The sequence below is a fragment of the Chiloscyllium punctatum genome, chromosome X (genome assembly GCF_047496795.1).
Source record: "Chiloscyllium punctatum isolate Juve2018m chromosome X, sChiPun1.3, whole genome shotgun sequence".
NCBI lineage: Eukaryota > Metazoa > Chordata > Chondrichthyes > Orectolobiformes > Hemiscylliidae > Chiloscyllium > Chiloscyllium punctatum.
Window position 1 is genome coordinate 15633855 of NC_092791.1, and position 15120 is coordinate 15648974.

The 15120-nt window shown below is 42.2% G+C and overlaps 1 protein-coding gene across 8 annotated transcripts in view; it reads right to left on the reverse strand.

The window, feature by feature from the left end:
* The window catches only part of LOC140471202 (SWI/SNF complex subunit SMARCC2-like), a 170231-nt gene that overhangs the window by 106290 nt on the left and 48821 nt on the right, over positions 1–15120 (reverse strand). For all 8 annotated transcript variants that reach the window (XM_072567113.1, XM_072567110.1, XM_072567114.1 and 5 more), the window contains 2 exons: positions 9667–9798; positions 7669–7784 (listed from right to left, as the gene is read on the reverse strand). In XM_072567113.1, the coding sequence (XP_072423214.1) occupies positions 7669–7784; positions 9667–9798 (248 nt within the window). The remainder of the gene's footprint in view (positions 1–7668; positions 7785–9666; positions 9799–15120) is intronic.

The window sequence follows — 15120 nt, forward strand, 5'->3', positions numbered from 1 at the left end:
GATCTTATAGTAGGATAAAAGGGTGGCACAACAGTGAGGGCTGAAGGGCCTGTACTGTTCTATGTTCTTTGAAAGTGGACAGTTTAGCAAAAGTTAGTGATAGATCAGAAGATTGGACAGAATTTTAAAACCAGCAAAGAACGACAATAAAAAGCGGAGGGGAAAAAAATACAGTATGAGAAAAAGCGAGCAACAAATATAACAGTTAGAGGTTTTACAAGTAGTTCACAAAGGAAAAGGAGAACTTGAGTGAGTGTTGGTCCTCCAGGGACCAAGTCTGCAGAATTAATTTGGGAAACAAGTACTGAACTGATATTTCATACCTGTCTTTACTACAAAAAACACAAATATCATCCATAAAATCAAGTTATAAAAAGGAGGGAGGAACTTAAAACAATTACGTTCACAAGGAAAAGGATACTGAGAAAATGTTTAGAACTAAAACTTGACAAGACCCCAGAACCTGACAGACTTCATTCCAGGGTCTTAAAAGAAGTAACTGCTGAGATAGTAGATGCATTCATTCTAATTTTTCAAAATTCCCTAGATTCTGACAAGGGGTCTTCAAAGTAAAAAAATTAAATTCTTCTATTCAAGGAAGGAGGGGGTCAGAAAGGAAACTATCGGGCGGTTAGCCGACATCTGTCAAAGTGAAAATACCAGAAACTATTATTCAGGAGGTAAAAGCAGGGCATTTCAGAAATCTTATTGCAATCAGGCAGTCAACATGGCTTTGTGAAAGAGAAATCATGGTTGAATTACTTATTCATGTTCTTTGAGGAATTACAAGCAACATGCACAGACGGAAACCCGTAGATGTGTGATGAATTTTCAAAAGCATTTGGTAAGTTGCCACATCAAATGTTGCTGCACAGAATAAGAGTTCATAGTGTAGGCATGAATGGGTCAATTTTGGGTTAGAAAGCTGTAACGAGTGGAGTGCCACAAGGATCTACTGTTCACAATCTATATCAATTATTTGGATGTAGGGACCAAATACAGAGCAAACTTTGTTTTAACTGGTACCTTATGAACCAGCACTCTTGATAAATGGCAAAAATTATATACCTCAAACATTAGAAGTGAATTGTACTATCGCAATCTTCATAGTGTCTAAAGAGTCAACTGAGGGTGTAAATGAGAAGGCTCTCTGCCAAGCTTTATTTAAGGTAAAGCATTATTATTTAAGTGATTTATGCTGTAAATAAAGTGATGTGTTCACCCCTTGAATTACGTTTCTATTACTTACAGTGTGTTTACATAGAGATTATGTGGATCTCTTGATCAACTGGAATATTTGATCATAGAACATAGAACATAGAACAATACAGCACAGAACAGGCCCTTCGGCCCACGATGTTGTGCCGAACTTCTATCCTAGATTAAGCACCCATCCATGTACCTATCCAAATGCCGCTTAAAGGTCGCCAATGAATCTGACTCTACCACTCCCACGGGCAGCGCATTCCATGCCCCCACCACTCTCTGGGTAAAGAACCCACCCCTGACATCTCCCCTATACCTTCCACCCTTCACCTTAAATTTATGTCCCCTTGTAACACTCTGTTGTACCCGGGGAAAAAGTTTCTGACTGTCTACTCGATCTATTCCTCCGATCATCTTATAAACCTCTATCAAGTCACCCCTCATCCTTCGCCGTTCCAACGAGAAAAGGCCGAGAACTCTCAACCTATCCTCGTACGACCTACTCTCCATTCCAGGCAACATCCTGGTAAATCTTCTCTGCACCCTCTCCAAAGCTTCCACATCTTTCCTAAAGTGAGGCGACCAGAACTGCACACAGTACTCCAAATGTGGCCTAACCAAAGTCCTGTACAGCTGCAACATCACCTCACGACTCTTGAATTCAATCCCTCTGCTAATGAACGATAATACTCCATAGGCCTTCTTACAAACTCTATCCACCTGAGTGGCAACCTTCAAAGATCTATGTACATAGACCCCAAGATCCCTCTGTTCCTCCACCTGACCAAGAACCCTACCATTAACCCTGTATTCCGCATTCTTATTTGTTCTTCCAAAATGGACAACCTCACACTTGGCAGGGTTGAACTCCATCTGCCACTCCTCAGCCCAGCTCTGCATCATATCTAAGTCCCTCTGCAGCCGACAACAGCCCTCCTCACTGTCCACAACTCCACCTATCTTTGTATCATCTGCAAATTTACTGACCCACCCTTCGACTCCCTCATCTAAGTCATTAATAAAAATTACAAACAGCAGAGGACCCAGAACTGATCCTTGCGGAACTCCACTTGTAACTGGACTCCATGCTGAATATTTACCATCTACCACCACTCTCTGACTTCGACCGGTTAGCCAGTTTTCTATCCAATTGGCCAAATTTCCCTCTATCCCATGCCTCCTGACTTTCCGCATAAGCCTACCATGGGGAACCTTATCAAATGCCTTACTAAAATCCATGTACACTACATCCACTGCTCTACCCTCATCCACATGCTTGGTCACCTCCTCGAAGAATTCAATAAGACTTGTAAGGCAAGACCTACCCTTCACAAATCCATGCTGGCTGTCCCTAATCAAGCAGTGTCTTTCCAGATACTCGTAAATCCTATCCCTCAGTACCCTTTCCATTACTTTGCCTACCACAGAAGTAAGACTAACTGGCCTGTAATTCCCGGGGTTATCCCTATTCCCTTTTTTGAACAGGGGCACAACATTCGCTACTCTCCAGTCCCCTGGTACCACCCCAGTTGCCAGTGAAGACGAGAAGATCATTGCCAACGGTACTGCAATTTCCTCTCTTGCTTCCCACATAATCCTAGGATATACCCCGTCAGGCCCGGGGGACTTGTCTATCCTCAAGTTGTTCAAAATGTCCAACACATCTTCCTTCCTAACAGGTATCTCTTCTAGCTTATCAGTCCGTTTCACACTCTCCTCTTCAACAATACGGTCCCTCTCGTTCGTAAATACTGAAGAGAAGTACTTGTTCAAGACCTCTCCTATCTCTTCCGACTCAATACACAGTCTCCCACCACTGTCCTTGATCGGACCTACCCTCGTTCTCGTCATTCTCAGGTTTCTCACATACACATTGAATGCCTTGGGGTTATCCTTGATCCTATCCGCCAGGGATTTTTCATGCCCTCTCTTAGCTCTCCTAATCCCTTTCTTCAGGTCCCTTCTGGCTATCCTGTATCCCTCCACTGCTCTGTCTGAATCTTGTTTCCTCAACCTTATGTAAGCCTCCTTCTTCCTCTTTACTAGACATTCAACCTCCCTCGTCAACCAAGGCTCCCTCACACGACCATTTCTTTCCTGCCTGATCGGTACATACATATCAAGGACACGTCGTATCTGCTCCTTGAAAAAGTTCCACATTTCCACCACATCCTTCCCTGACAGCCTATGCTCCCAACGTATGCTCCTCAAATCCTGTCTTACAGCATCGTAATTTCCCTTCCCCCAATTGTAAAAACTTCCTTGTTGTGCGCACCTATCTCTCTCCATAACCAAGGTGAAAGTCACAGAATTGTGGTCGCCATCACCAAAATGTTCACCCACTAACAAGCCCGCCACTTGTCCCGGTTCATTACCAAGTACCAAATCCAATATGGCCTCCCCTCTGGTTGGACAATCTACATACTGCGTTAGAAAAGCTTCCTGGACACACTGCACAAACACCGCCCCATCCAATCTACTTGATCTAAAGAGCTTCCAATCAATATTTGGGAAGTTGAAGTCGCCCATGACTACGACCCTGTGGCTTCTGCACCTTTCCAAAATCTGTTTCCCAATCTGTTTCTCCACATCTCTGCTGCTATTGGGGGGCCTATAATAAACACCCAACAAGGTGACTGCACCTTTCCTATTTCTGACTTCAGCCCATACTACCTCCAGAGGCAGATCCCCCTCAAACTTCCTTTCTGCAGCCGTTATACCATTTCTAATTAGCAATCAGCATACTCCTGCTCCCATAGGTGCTGGTTAATAAAAAGTTTACTGTACATGGTTGCTAGGTTGACTGATAAAACAGACACAAAGAGTATAAGTTGTGAAGAGGACATAAGGCATCTGCAAAGGGATACACAAATAAGACTGTAGGCAAAGATTTGTCAAATGGAGTAGCATGTGTGAAAAATGTAAACCCGCAGGAAAGCAGCATGCAAAAATGGAACAATCCTCTTTGTTATTCTCCCTCTCTCTCGAAGCACCATCTTGACCTATCAGCTCAAGCCTGCCTCCCACCCCCCCAACCCAAACCCCCACCCCCCGTCCCAACCACTTCCACCATCAAATTAAATATTACATTTTCCTGAATGCTATCAAGTTCTGGAGAAAGGTCACTGGACTTTAAACATCAACTCTTTTCTATTCGCAGATGCTGCCAGACTTGATGAATGTTTACAAAATTTCTGTTTTCGTTTCAGATTTCCAGCATCCCCCATTCTTATGTTTTACATTAGAGATTTACTCCATTGATTTCAAGGATGAAGTGATTATCCAGTATAATCAAACTGGTTAGGCCTGCATTCATTGGAATTGAGAAGAATGACAGGTGATTTTGAAACATGCAAGATCTTGAAGGGACGTGACAGAATGGATGCTGAAAAAACATTTTTGTAAAAATAAAAGAATCTTTGAAGGTAGAGGCAAGAACATTTTTTTCCTCCAAAAGTCCTTAATCCATTTTTGAAAGTCATTCATGGGAAGTAGGCATTGCTGGCTAACCCAGCATTTGTTCCCCATCCTTAATTGCCCAGACGGCAGAGCAGGCAGATGGCAGTTTCTTTCCTTAAAGGCCATTAGTGAACCAGATGGGTTTTGATCATCATCAGACTCTTAATTCTAAATTTTTATTGAATTCAAATTCAACCATTGTGGGAATTTAATCCACGTCTCTAGGATATTACCTGAATCTCTGGAAAACTAGTCAAGATATAATACCAGGAGGCCATTGTCTTCCCATAGTCTGTGAAATTCTCTTCCAGAGAGAAGCTTATGACAAGGTTATTGCATATTTTAAAGGCTAAGTGAGATAAATTCTTGACTGACAAAGGTGTAAAAGGGTATGAAGGGTAGACAGGAAAATATAAGCCAAATCAAAGCAACTGTGAATTTATCAAATGGCAGACAGGCTCGATAGGTCAAATGACCAACTCCTGCTCCTGCTCCCAATTTGTATGCTCTTAAGTATAATTACTTCCAAACTAACAACTGTGCTTGGCCATAAAGTTTTTTTCATTTAAGTATTTGCATTAAAGTTTCTACATGAAGACCTTGGCTTCCTAGAGTGTGTATGTGAAGTACACAATTTTTCACAGGACATTAACAGCAATTTTGTACTGTTGTTTATCTCAGCTCAGAACTTCTTGCAAAGTACACTGGACAACAAATTTTCTTTTGACCTCCTAAGATAATTTTACACTTCAATCATTCTCTGTGGCTTAATTAAACTATTTTGGGTTTACCTCAGGAAAAAAACTAGATCTGTTGAACTTACAATGCCAAAATTTATTTTTGTCCACTGAAAAATCCCTCCTATTTTGTTTTGGCTTCACGACAGATATAAACCTTTTGCTTTTCTAGTAAATATATGAGTACTCAGATAGAGGAAGTAGGAGAGAGGTTAAAAAAGGCTCAACAACATTCCACATGGTAGACTGGATAACAAGGTTATATCACAGGGGAATCAGAGACAACGGCACGGTGGCACAGTGGTTAGCACTGCTGCCTCACAGCGCCAGAGATCCGGGTTCAATTCCCGCCTCAGGCGACTGACTGTGTGGAGTTTGCACATTCTCCCCGTGTCTGCGTGGGTTTCCTCGGGGTGCTCCGGTTTCCTCCCACAGTCCAAAGATGTGCAGGTCAGGTGAATTGGCCATACTAAATTGCCCGTAGTGTTAGGTAAGGGGTAGATATAGATGTAGGGGTATGGGTGGGTTACGCTTCGGCGGGGCGGTGTGGACTTGTTGGGCCGAAGGGCCTGTTTCCACACTGTAAGGAATCTAATCTAATCTAATCTAAAAAAAACAAAAGAGAAAGACAAAAGTCGGAAGATAGAGGGAGTGACAGAAATACAGAAATCATGAAGCACAAAAAGAGCGAGAGAAAGAGGGTGAGGTAGAATGAGTGAGAAAGATAAATGGCAACACAGAAAGAAATAGAAGAAAGCCAGAGAAGTGTAAAAAAAAGGCACAGAGGATGTGGAATACGACAGAGGGAGAGGGAGATGGAGACAGAGAGTAACAATGGAAAAGAGAAAGTGTAAGATAAAGTAGGCATGCTGTGCATGACACAGAAAGAGTTGGGGAAGATGTGTTAAATTAGTAGGCCTGATAATTCAATTTACGTTAACATCCCTGTTGTACAGTAAATTCATGAATTCAATGGCGTGATGACACCACTGCTAACAGATGGATAGATTGTGAATATTATTAAATGTGCACTTTGAGGTTTGCAAGGACATCATAAATGCAACATGAACAGCCCAAGAATGCTCCTCTTTTTTCATGGGACATGAAGGCTGTACATGCGGTAATACCAAAACAGTCCAGGCGAAGACAGCAACCTCCAGGAATTGAGCGAAGCCAAGCTCTAGTTTTCCAAGTGTAATGTCTCTGTGAACAAATCTGTTGTTCTTCCAAGAAGGTGGGGAATTCTTTAATTCACAGCTTTGCTCAGGAATTATTTGTCTGTTTGTTGTGTTTTAAATCTTATTTTACAAAGCAAAGTTGGCGGCCAAAAGGCTTTCTCCCCGCTCTCAAAGTATTTTGTATAACTGAAGTAGTTCCCCTTCTCCTCCTCGTTGCTTGTTTATTGGGAATTACTTACTCATTCATCATTACCACTTCTATGACCTTTTCAATAATATTTCAGATGACCAATATTATTCAATTTATAACAATTTGATGTTTTTCATCGTCAGATTTGAGCCAATTAAAGATGTGATGTACACTTTGCATATATGATACTCGAAAATGTGACAATGTCTATAAATCTTTTAGTATTTCAGTGTATTAATAACCTGAACACAGAACTACTCCAGTAACACTTTAATTACTCCTTACACTTTGCCCAAAAACATGACTCTTGCTTTGAAGGAAACTTCCTGGGAAGCCTTTTCAGACAGTGTATTACAACATTTGGAGACTGTCACAAGATACTAGCACCCCAAGATATAATTTTTACAAATAATACATTTTGGCTGCTGCCAGTTTTTAAAACAGGACAGGACATGCAAGGGCAGTAACATGTTCTCCAGCAATTTGGAGTAACAAGATTGAAAAGATTCAGATTGCTTTTGAGCACTGAAATTCAACACCAGATCAAAATCTAACAACTTGCTCCTTTAAACTTCTTCAATTTCCTCAATCCCAAAAATCTCATACAGTTTTCCACTTGCAATTTTTGAAAAGGCAGTCACAGTGGGGACCTGAATGTATAACGGTCACATCATATTGCTTTTTTTTTTGAAGTGTTTCATACTTTGAAATCCTTTGAATGGTATAACTGTGTAAATGTGTTTATCATAATATCTTGGGCTAGCAGCATGGGGATGTGAATGCTGGCATACCTTTCTAGATTTAGCATAATAAATTCACACATGATCAAAACAAAAGCTTTTAACATTTCTAACTTTAAATTAAACAATAATTTCCTGAGACAAGGGAAGTGCCTCACCCTTTTTTGGTGTTCTTTTTCTTGGAGTCTGGAGTTGGTGAAGGAGAAGGGGAACGTTTCCGTTTTTTGTGACTGCTTCCCTTCTTATCTCTCCGATCTGAGTCTGGGCTGTGCACCTTGGAATAAAAGTTTAGGAGTCACTCATTTTTCACATAACCAGTGAAACCTCATCCTATCAGAAAGCACTAAATCACCAAATGTAATTACACTTCTAGACAAGAAATGCCTCTCAGTAACAGAAGAAGTGAAGTTCGTCAGTGAAAGCATATCGCCCAACGGCTAAGGTGGAACAAAATCCAGAAGTACTTCCTAAAAGAAACTTCTTGCTGCTGCTGGATAATGGCTGTGAACAAAGAAAGAATTGAGTGACTGAATTTTGTTGGCAAAGCAATGAAAAAAGCTCCAGTATTTGATTCTTTAAGCTTTGAATTGGTACACATTTATTTACCAAATGATTTATTCTCAAATAATAGATGATAGTGAACATCTGTTCTGAAAACTTCCAGTGATCTGTTTTTATTGAAGTATATCTAATTTAAAACAACTACCTTGAGGAAAAATATCTAGAGGACAATCTTGAGGAAAAAACAGACAACATTGAGCAAAACTACATCACTGAAAATGTGTTGCTAGAAAAGCGCAGCAGGTCAGGCAGCATCCAAGGAGCAGGAGAATCAACGTTTCGGGCATGAGCCTTTCTTCAGGAATGGAAGGGTAGGTCTTGCCTTACAAGTCTTATTGAATTCTTCAAGGAGGTGACCAAGCATGTGGATGAGGGTAGAGCAGTGGATGTCGTGTACATGGATTTTAGTAAGGCATTTGATAAGGTTCCCCATGGTAGGCTTATGCGGAAAGTCAGGAGGCATGGGATAGAGGGAAATTTGGCCAATTGGATAGAAAACTGGCTAACCGGTCGAAGTCAGAGAGTGGTGGTAGATGGTAAATATTCAGCATGGAGTCCAGTTACAAGTGGAGTTCCGCAGGGATCAGTTCTGGGTCCTCTGCTGTTTGTAATTTTTATTAATGACTTAGAGGAGGGAGTCGAAGGGTGGGTCAGTAAATTTGCAGATGATACAAAGATAGGTGGAGTTGTGGACAGTGAGGAGGGCTGTTGTCGGCTGCAGAGGGACTTAGATATGATGCAGAGCTGGGCTGAGGAGTGGCAGATGGAGTTCAACCCTGCCAAGTGTGAGGTTGTCCATTTTGGAAGAACAAATAAGAATGCGGAATACAGGGTTAATGGTAGGGTTCTTGGTCAGGTGGAGGAACAGAGGGATCTTGGGGTCTATGTACATAGATCTTTGAAGGTTGCCACTCAGGTGGATAGAGTTTGTAAGAAGGCCTATGGAGTATTATCGTTCATTAGCAGAGGGATTGAATTCAAGAGTCGTGAGGTGATGTTGCAGCTGTACAGGACTTTGGTTAGGCCACATTTGGAGTACTGTGTGCAGTTCTGGTCGCCTCACTTTAGGAAAGATGTGGAAGCTTTGGAGAGGGTGCAGAGAAGATTTACCAGGATGTTGCCTGGAATGGAGAGTAGGTCGTACGAGGGTAGGTTGAGAGTTCTCGGCCTTTTCTCGTTGGAACGGCGAAGGATGAGGGGTGACTTGATAGAGGTTTATAAGATGATCAGAGGAATAGATAGAGTAGACAGTCAGAAACTTTTTCCCCGGGTACAACAGAGTGTTACAAGGGGACATAAATTTAAGGTGAAGGGTGGAAGGTATAGGGGAGATGTCAGGGGTGGGTTCTTTACCCAGAGAGTGGTGGGGGCATGGAATGCGCTGCCCGAGGGAGTGGTAGAGTCAGATTCATTGGTGACCTTTAAGCGGCATTTGGATAGGTACATGGATGGGTGCTTAATCTAGGATAGAAGTGCGGCACAACATCGTGGGCCGAAGGGCCTGTTCTGTGCTGTATTGTTCTATGTTCTATGTTCTATGTTCTACATCACTGACTGGTTATAAAGGAAGAAAATTGGACAACAGTAGAAATTACCTCTTCTGTTAATGTCTTGGCAGAAATTCTCTTCCTTCGAACAACAGGTGCCCGGTCATCATTCACCTCATAGTCCTCCTCATTCATCCATTCATTAAAAGTATCAGTGTCCATTATCCACTTAGCATGAACCTTTCAACAAATAAGAATAGTTAGTCTTGGAAATTTCACAGTATCTTGGTATGTGTGACAACAATAAATCAAATTTAAACTCAAAAAAACATGCTGTCAAATGAGTTAAAAGCAGATGAATATAAGAAATCTTACTGAAAGCTCAGGTCTCACTCACAGCAGCTGGTAAGGACAGGTAAGGAACTGTTAACTTATTTAACTAAAATACAAACCATCCCACTTGTACTTTAGGTTTGTGAAACAAAGAGAAATAGTCCTCTCCAATCGATATTATCAACCATCAAGATGAGCGCTAAAACAGATCAGAGTGTCAAACAACCAATACCGAGCTTCCTGCAGTTAATTGGCATCATTTTCCATGGCAATCTTATTTTTTTTTTGACAAACAGCAAGTTGTGACGAGATTCTCGGAGGTTTTATCGCTGCGAGGCACTGAGGTTTCTCACCATACCTTACTGAACTCACCCATTAATTAACTAATCTGCTACTCTGGCACCCTTCATGTCTGTAGTCCCATTTTACCATACACCATTCCTGAAACAGCTTGCCACTGCCAGGATATCCTGGAATTCACTGGCACTGCTGACACATTTAAAAGTCTGTTGCACGCCCACAAAAGCACCATTCAGGCATGGTTCCTGCCATTTACCCCAGACATGGTAGACAAATGAAGCTTTGCTGGCAGGAACCTGGAGGTCCTACCAGACATGGAGTACACAAGCAGGACATCCTGTTTTTCCAGGTCCAGCAGACACCACAAGGGCAGACCATGCCAGCCTGGTCCCAGGTTGCCAACACGGTCAGTGCAGTATTAGTCACCTGGAGGAATCCTATCATTGTAGGAAGGTGGTCAATGCTCATCTCTACCTAGCCAGAATGAGAGTCACGATCTGTATGATAATGTACCTATCTCCCACCAAGGCTCATGCTCTAGTACACTCGCGATTGTCTGTAATGTCTTCCCTTACTTGTTCTTACCGACCCCAACCCAAACACCTCTAACACTGCATGGCCACTGGGTTGCCTCCTCACTTGCCGGGGACATCTCCCCACCTGTGCCCACATTTTAATGTCCCTCAATACCCACCACTCTCTCATTGCAGGAAAAGGAAAGCTCACAACAGGGCAGAGAAACTCAAGATGAGTGGTGGCCTGTATTTGGACAGCATCCTGACTTTGACTATCCTATGTAACTGACTGACCATGTTCAAGCCCCTGGACTGGTATCACTGGCTGCTCGACTTGCTATGACCAGGACCCCAGGTGTAGGTTCTCTCCCTTGACTTGACTGAGGATGGCTGACAACATCAAGCTTTCTGCCTTTGTATGTATGCTCTAAATAGCATGCCAACACAACAGTAGTGAGCTGGTGTCTCTGCCTGAGGGGACAAAGTGCAAAAAAGCAAGACAAAGCAAGGATGCTCTGAGCATTCAGGTAGGGGCAGATTAAAGGAGCGTGATGAGAATAAGTGAAGAGTCAGAGATGCAGCCTGGACTAGTCCATGGATTGGGTGTATGTCCCTGAGCACACAGCCGCTTCGCAGCAGCATTACAATGTTAATTGCTGGTGTATCAATGAAGAAGTGTAGGAGCGCCCTATAAGTGGACCAAAAATATGCCATGAAGGTTCTTGGAAAGTGGCGCCTGTCAGATGCCAATGTCCACAGATAAGAGATGTGTGCACGGCTAGCGCCCATGGAGTGTGCCTGGTGTCCAACAAGGAGGTCTTTTGAAGCAAGCAGTGGGTTCAAGTATGCCCATTCTGATTTCCATGTCGAGAATTGCCGAAATCTTGCTCGTTTGACACACTTGGGAAGATAGGAGATTGAACACTAATGAGGCACGTTGTGGCACTAATAAAGCATTTAAACAAGTTATAATCATGCTCAAATGGGAACTCATTGCTGCCCAGTGAGAAACTGACCTTGCCACTTGGGAAGTGCATAAAGGATTCAGTGATGTAGGCCGAATGTCGCGATGCATTTTTCCCGTGGTTCTGCCATAATTCCCACTGTAGCTCACATGACTCAGATCCCTATAATCTTCTGCTCATAACGTTTTTGATTTTAAAATTTTGTATTCTAATAATGACTCTCATCTCTCAATCAGAACTACTGTTCTGTAAACAGGACATATGATGAGTAGGACACTCAGGAGCAATCAGGGAAGACAGGAGGATGATCTGCACAATAATCCAATTAACAAAGGGTCCAGAATCTCAACAAACACAGAGATCTTGGAAGATAGGGGGACAGTAACACTTCAGAAGCTCAAAACCTTTCAGGTTAGAGAACTTTTTAGCTGCTCTGCTACTGGGTTTAACATGTTCATCTGGCCCACCGTAGGCAGTGTGTTCCATAAGATTGTAAGAAAGAAGAGTAGCTAATTTGGTCCATTAAGCCTGCTCCTCCATTCAACGAGATCATGGCTGATCTGATTGTGGCCTCAAAACCACGTCCTCCTCCACCCACCCCACTAAATAACCCTCAACTCCCTTATAATTTAAGCATCTTTCTGACTTGACTTTGAATAAACTCAATACTCAGTATCTACTGCTCTCTGAGGAAGAGACATCCAAAGACCAAAAATGAAGAGAAGGAATTTCACCTCATCTCTGTCTTAAGTGGGATACTCAATTTTAAACTCTGCGTCTTGGGTAGACTCTTTCTTAAAGGGAAACACCCTCTCTGCACCCACCCTGTCAAAGGCCCTCAGAATTTTATTATTCAAAGATCATCTCTGATTCTTTGAAACTTATAGACTCACAGAAATACCCCGTTTTACTTCCTGCCTTTCAGCTAATTTTTGATTCAATGTGCCACCATGTATTGGATGCAAAGAGCTCTTACTTTTTTGACTGGCTTACCATGAGGGACCTTATCAAAAGACTTGCTAAAGCCCAAGTAGAAAAAAACTCATTAACAGTCTTGCTTATATTCTCAAAATGTCCTATCAAATATCGCAAACATGACCTTGCCTTAAAAAAATCCAAGTGCACACTCCCCACCATCAAGGGGACACTGAGTAGTACACTAATATTTCACTGTGCTCAATTCTGATGTCTTTACCTGCATCGCTCTTTTCCATTGTGAAGAACGAGTCCAAGTACTCATTGAGAATCATATCAACATCTTCTGGGTCCAAATTACCTCGATGGTCCCTACTAAACTCTGCTCTTTCCTTAGCCTTTCTCTTGTTCTTTATTTATTTTAAAAAAACCCTTTATTTTGCCAGCCAATGCATTCTTATGTGCATTTAGCTTTACTAATTCCTTTTCAACTTTCGCCTTGCACTATTTATACTATTGTGGTTGTGGATATGTTTGCTGAGCTGGGAAGTTGATTTGCAGACATTTTGCCCCTTGTCTAGGTGACATCTTCTGTGCTTTGGAGCTTCCTGTGAAACACTGCTGTACTGTCTCTTCTGGAATTTATTTGGCTCAGTTTCTGCTGTAGTGGCCAGTCTAGGTCAATGTGCATGATGATGGAGTCCATGGCTGAGTGCCATGCTTCTAGAAATTCTCTGACTGTGCTATGTTTAGCTTGCCCTATGTTGTCCCAGTCAAATGTGATTCTTGTCCTCTGTGTGTACGTCTATTAGTGACAGCTGATCATGGTGTTTAATGGCTAGTTGGTGTTCGTGGATGCGGATTGCTATAGTGTTTCGTGCAGTCTTTGCATGGAATCCTGTAAATTACATCAGTCTTACACATGATAGGGTCTTTTGTTTTGGTGAGCTGTTGCCCAAGCATAGCTGTCAGTTTATGGGCCGTTATGGATCCCATTGGGCGGAGAAGTCTGGCTGTTAGTTCCAAAATGCTTTTTTTTATATAAGGTAGTGTGGTCAGTGTGTTGCGTCATGGCATGTCCTCATTGCGTTGTCAGTCTGTTAGGCATGTGCAGATGAAGTTGGGAATTTCGTTCTTGGCGAATATTCTGTAGAAATGGTGTTCTTCTTCTTCCCTTCATAGGTCGGGAGTGCTGCAGTGTGTTGCAGCCCTTTTGAAGAAATGCAGCTTCTCTTGTGTGTGCATTCACCATTCTGTGTTGTTTGTACCATCGCATCCAGGGATGGGAGTACAAAGTTAAAAATCACACAACACCAGGTTATAGTCCAACAGGTTTAATTGGAAGCACACTAGCTTTCGGAGAGATGTTCCTCATAAGGAGCATCGCTCCGAAAGCTAGTGTGCTTCCAATTAAACCTGTTGGACTATAACCTGGTGTTGTGTGATTTTTAACTTTGTACACCCCTGTCTAACACCGGCATCTCCAAATCAGGAATGGGAGTGGTTTCCTCCTCTCTTGTAAGTCTGATCCCTGTGCGTATGGTGTTGATAATCTGGTGTGCCTTCTCGATTTCTGTTCTCTTAATGTTCTCTCCAACAAAAACTACAACATCTTATTAGCGGATCTAAACGCTCCATACAATCATCACAAGAATTCTTAGACAACATCAAGAACATAAACATAGACAAGAACAAAGCAATAGTCTCATTTGATGTAATGGCACTGTTGGGGATGAAATGAATTATGAAGTGGGTGATTCGCCCGTAGTGGTCCAATTTAGAAGAACAATGAATCATGCCACACAAACCTTGAGTTATTGACTGTTTATTCATGAGCTCACGGGGAGAGACAAGTCGACCCAATGGTCACAAGTCACTCCGACGAGATACAGAGAGTTGCATGATTGTATAGTTTACAATCATTTAACAATTACCAACTGTTAATTGCAGTATGATGAGTAAGTAGACACTTTGCCCAGTCACTAGCCCCAGTCATGTAGTGTCTGGACAGTGCTAGTTAGTAGCTGATAAGCAAGTGTTAGTATTACAATAGATTCTTGGAAAAGAAGAACATTCCCATGCTGGGAAAGAGTTTCACCATCATGCGTTAGTACAGCTACAAGGTCAACCAACTCACTGAGCCTGGGAATGTACAAGCTTAACAAGCAGACTCTAATATGAGATTTAAAATTGTTTCCAGGCTTTTAACATGTGACAAGATGGCTGCTTTGGTTATAACAAATCTCCCACAGGCACGGTTCACTTCAGTTGACAAAACTCCAGCCAGAGAGACAATAGCCAACTTCCTGGACAGGCAGAACAGACAACATTACGGGGAACCTATCAACAAGGACTGGATACTCAAACTACTAGACCTGTGCTTGACAACACACTTCACACTCAACAACCAAACATGAACAGATCAATGGAACACCTACGGGCTCACCCACCTCTGGGCTCGTAGGAGAAGCAGTGATGCAAAGATTGGAACAAACAACCCTATCACAAATCCAATCCAAACTCTGGATCAGATA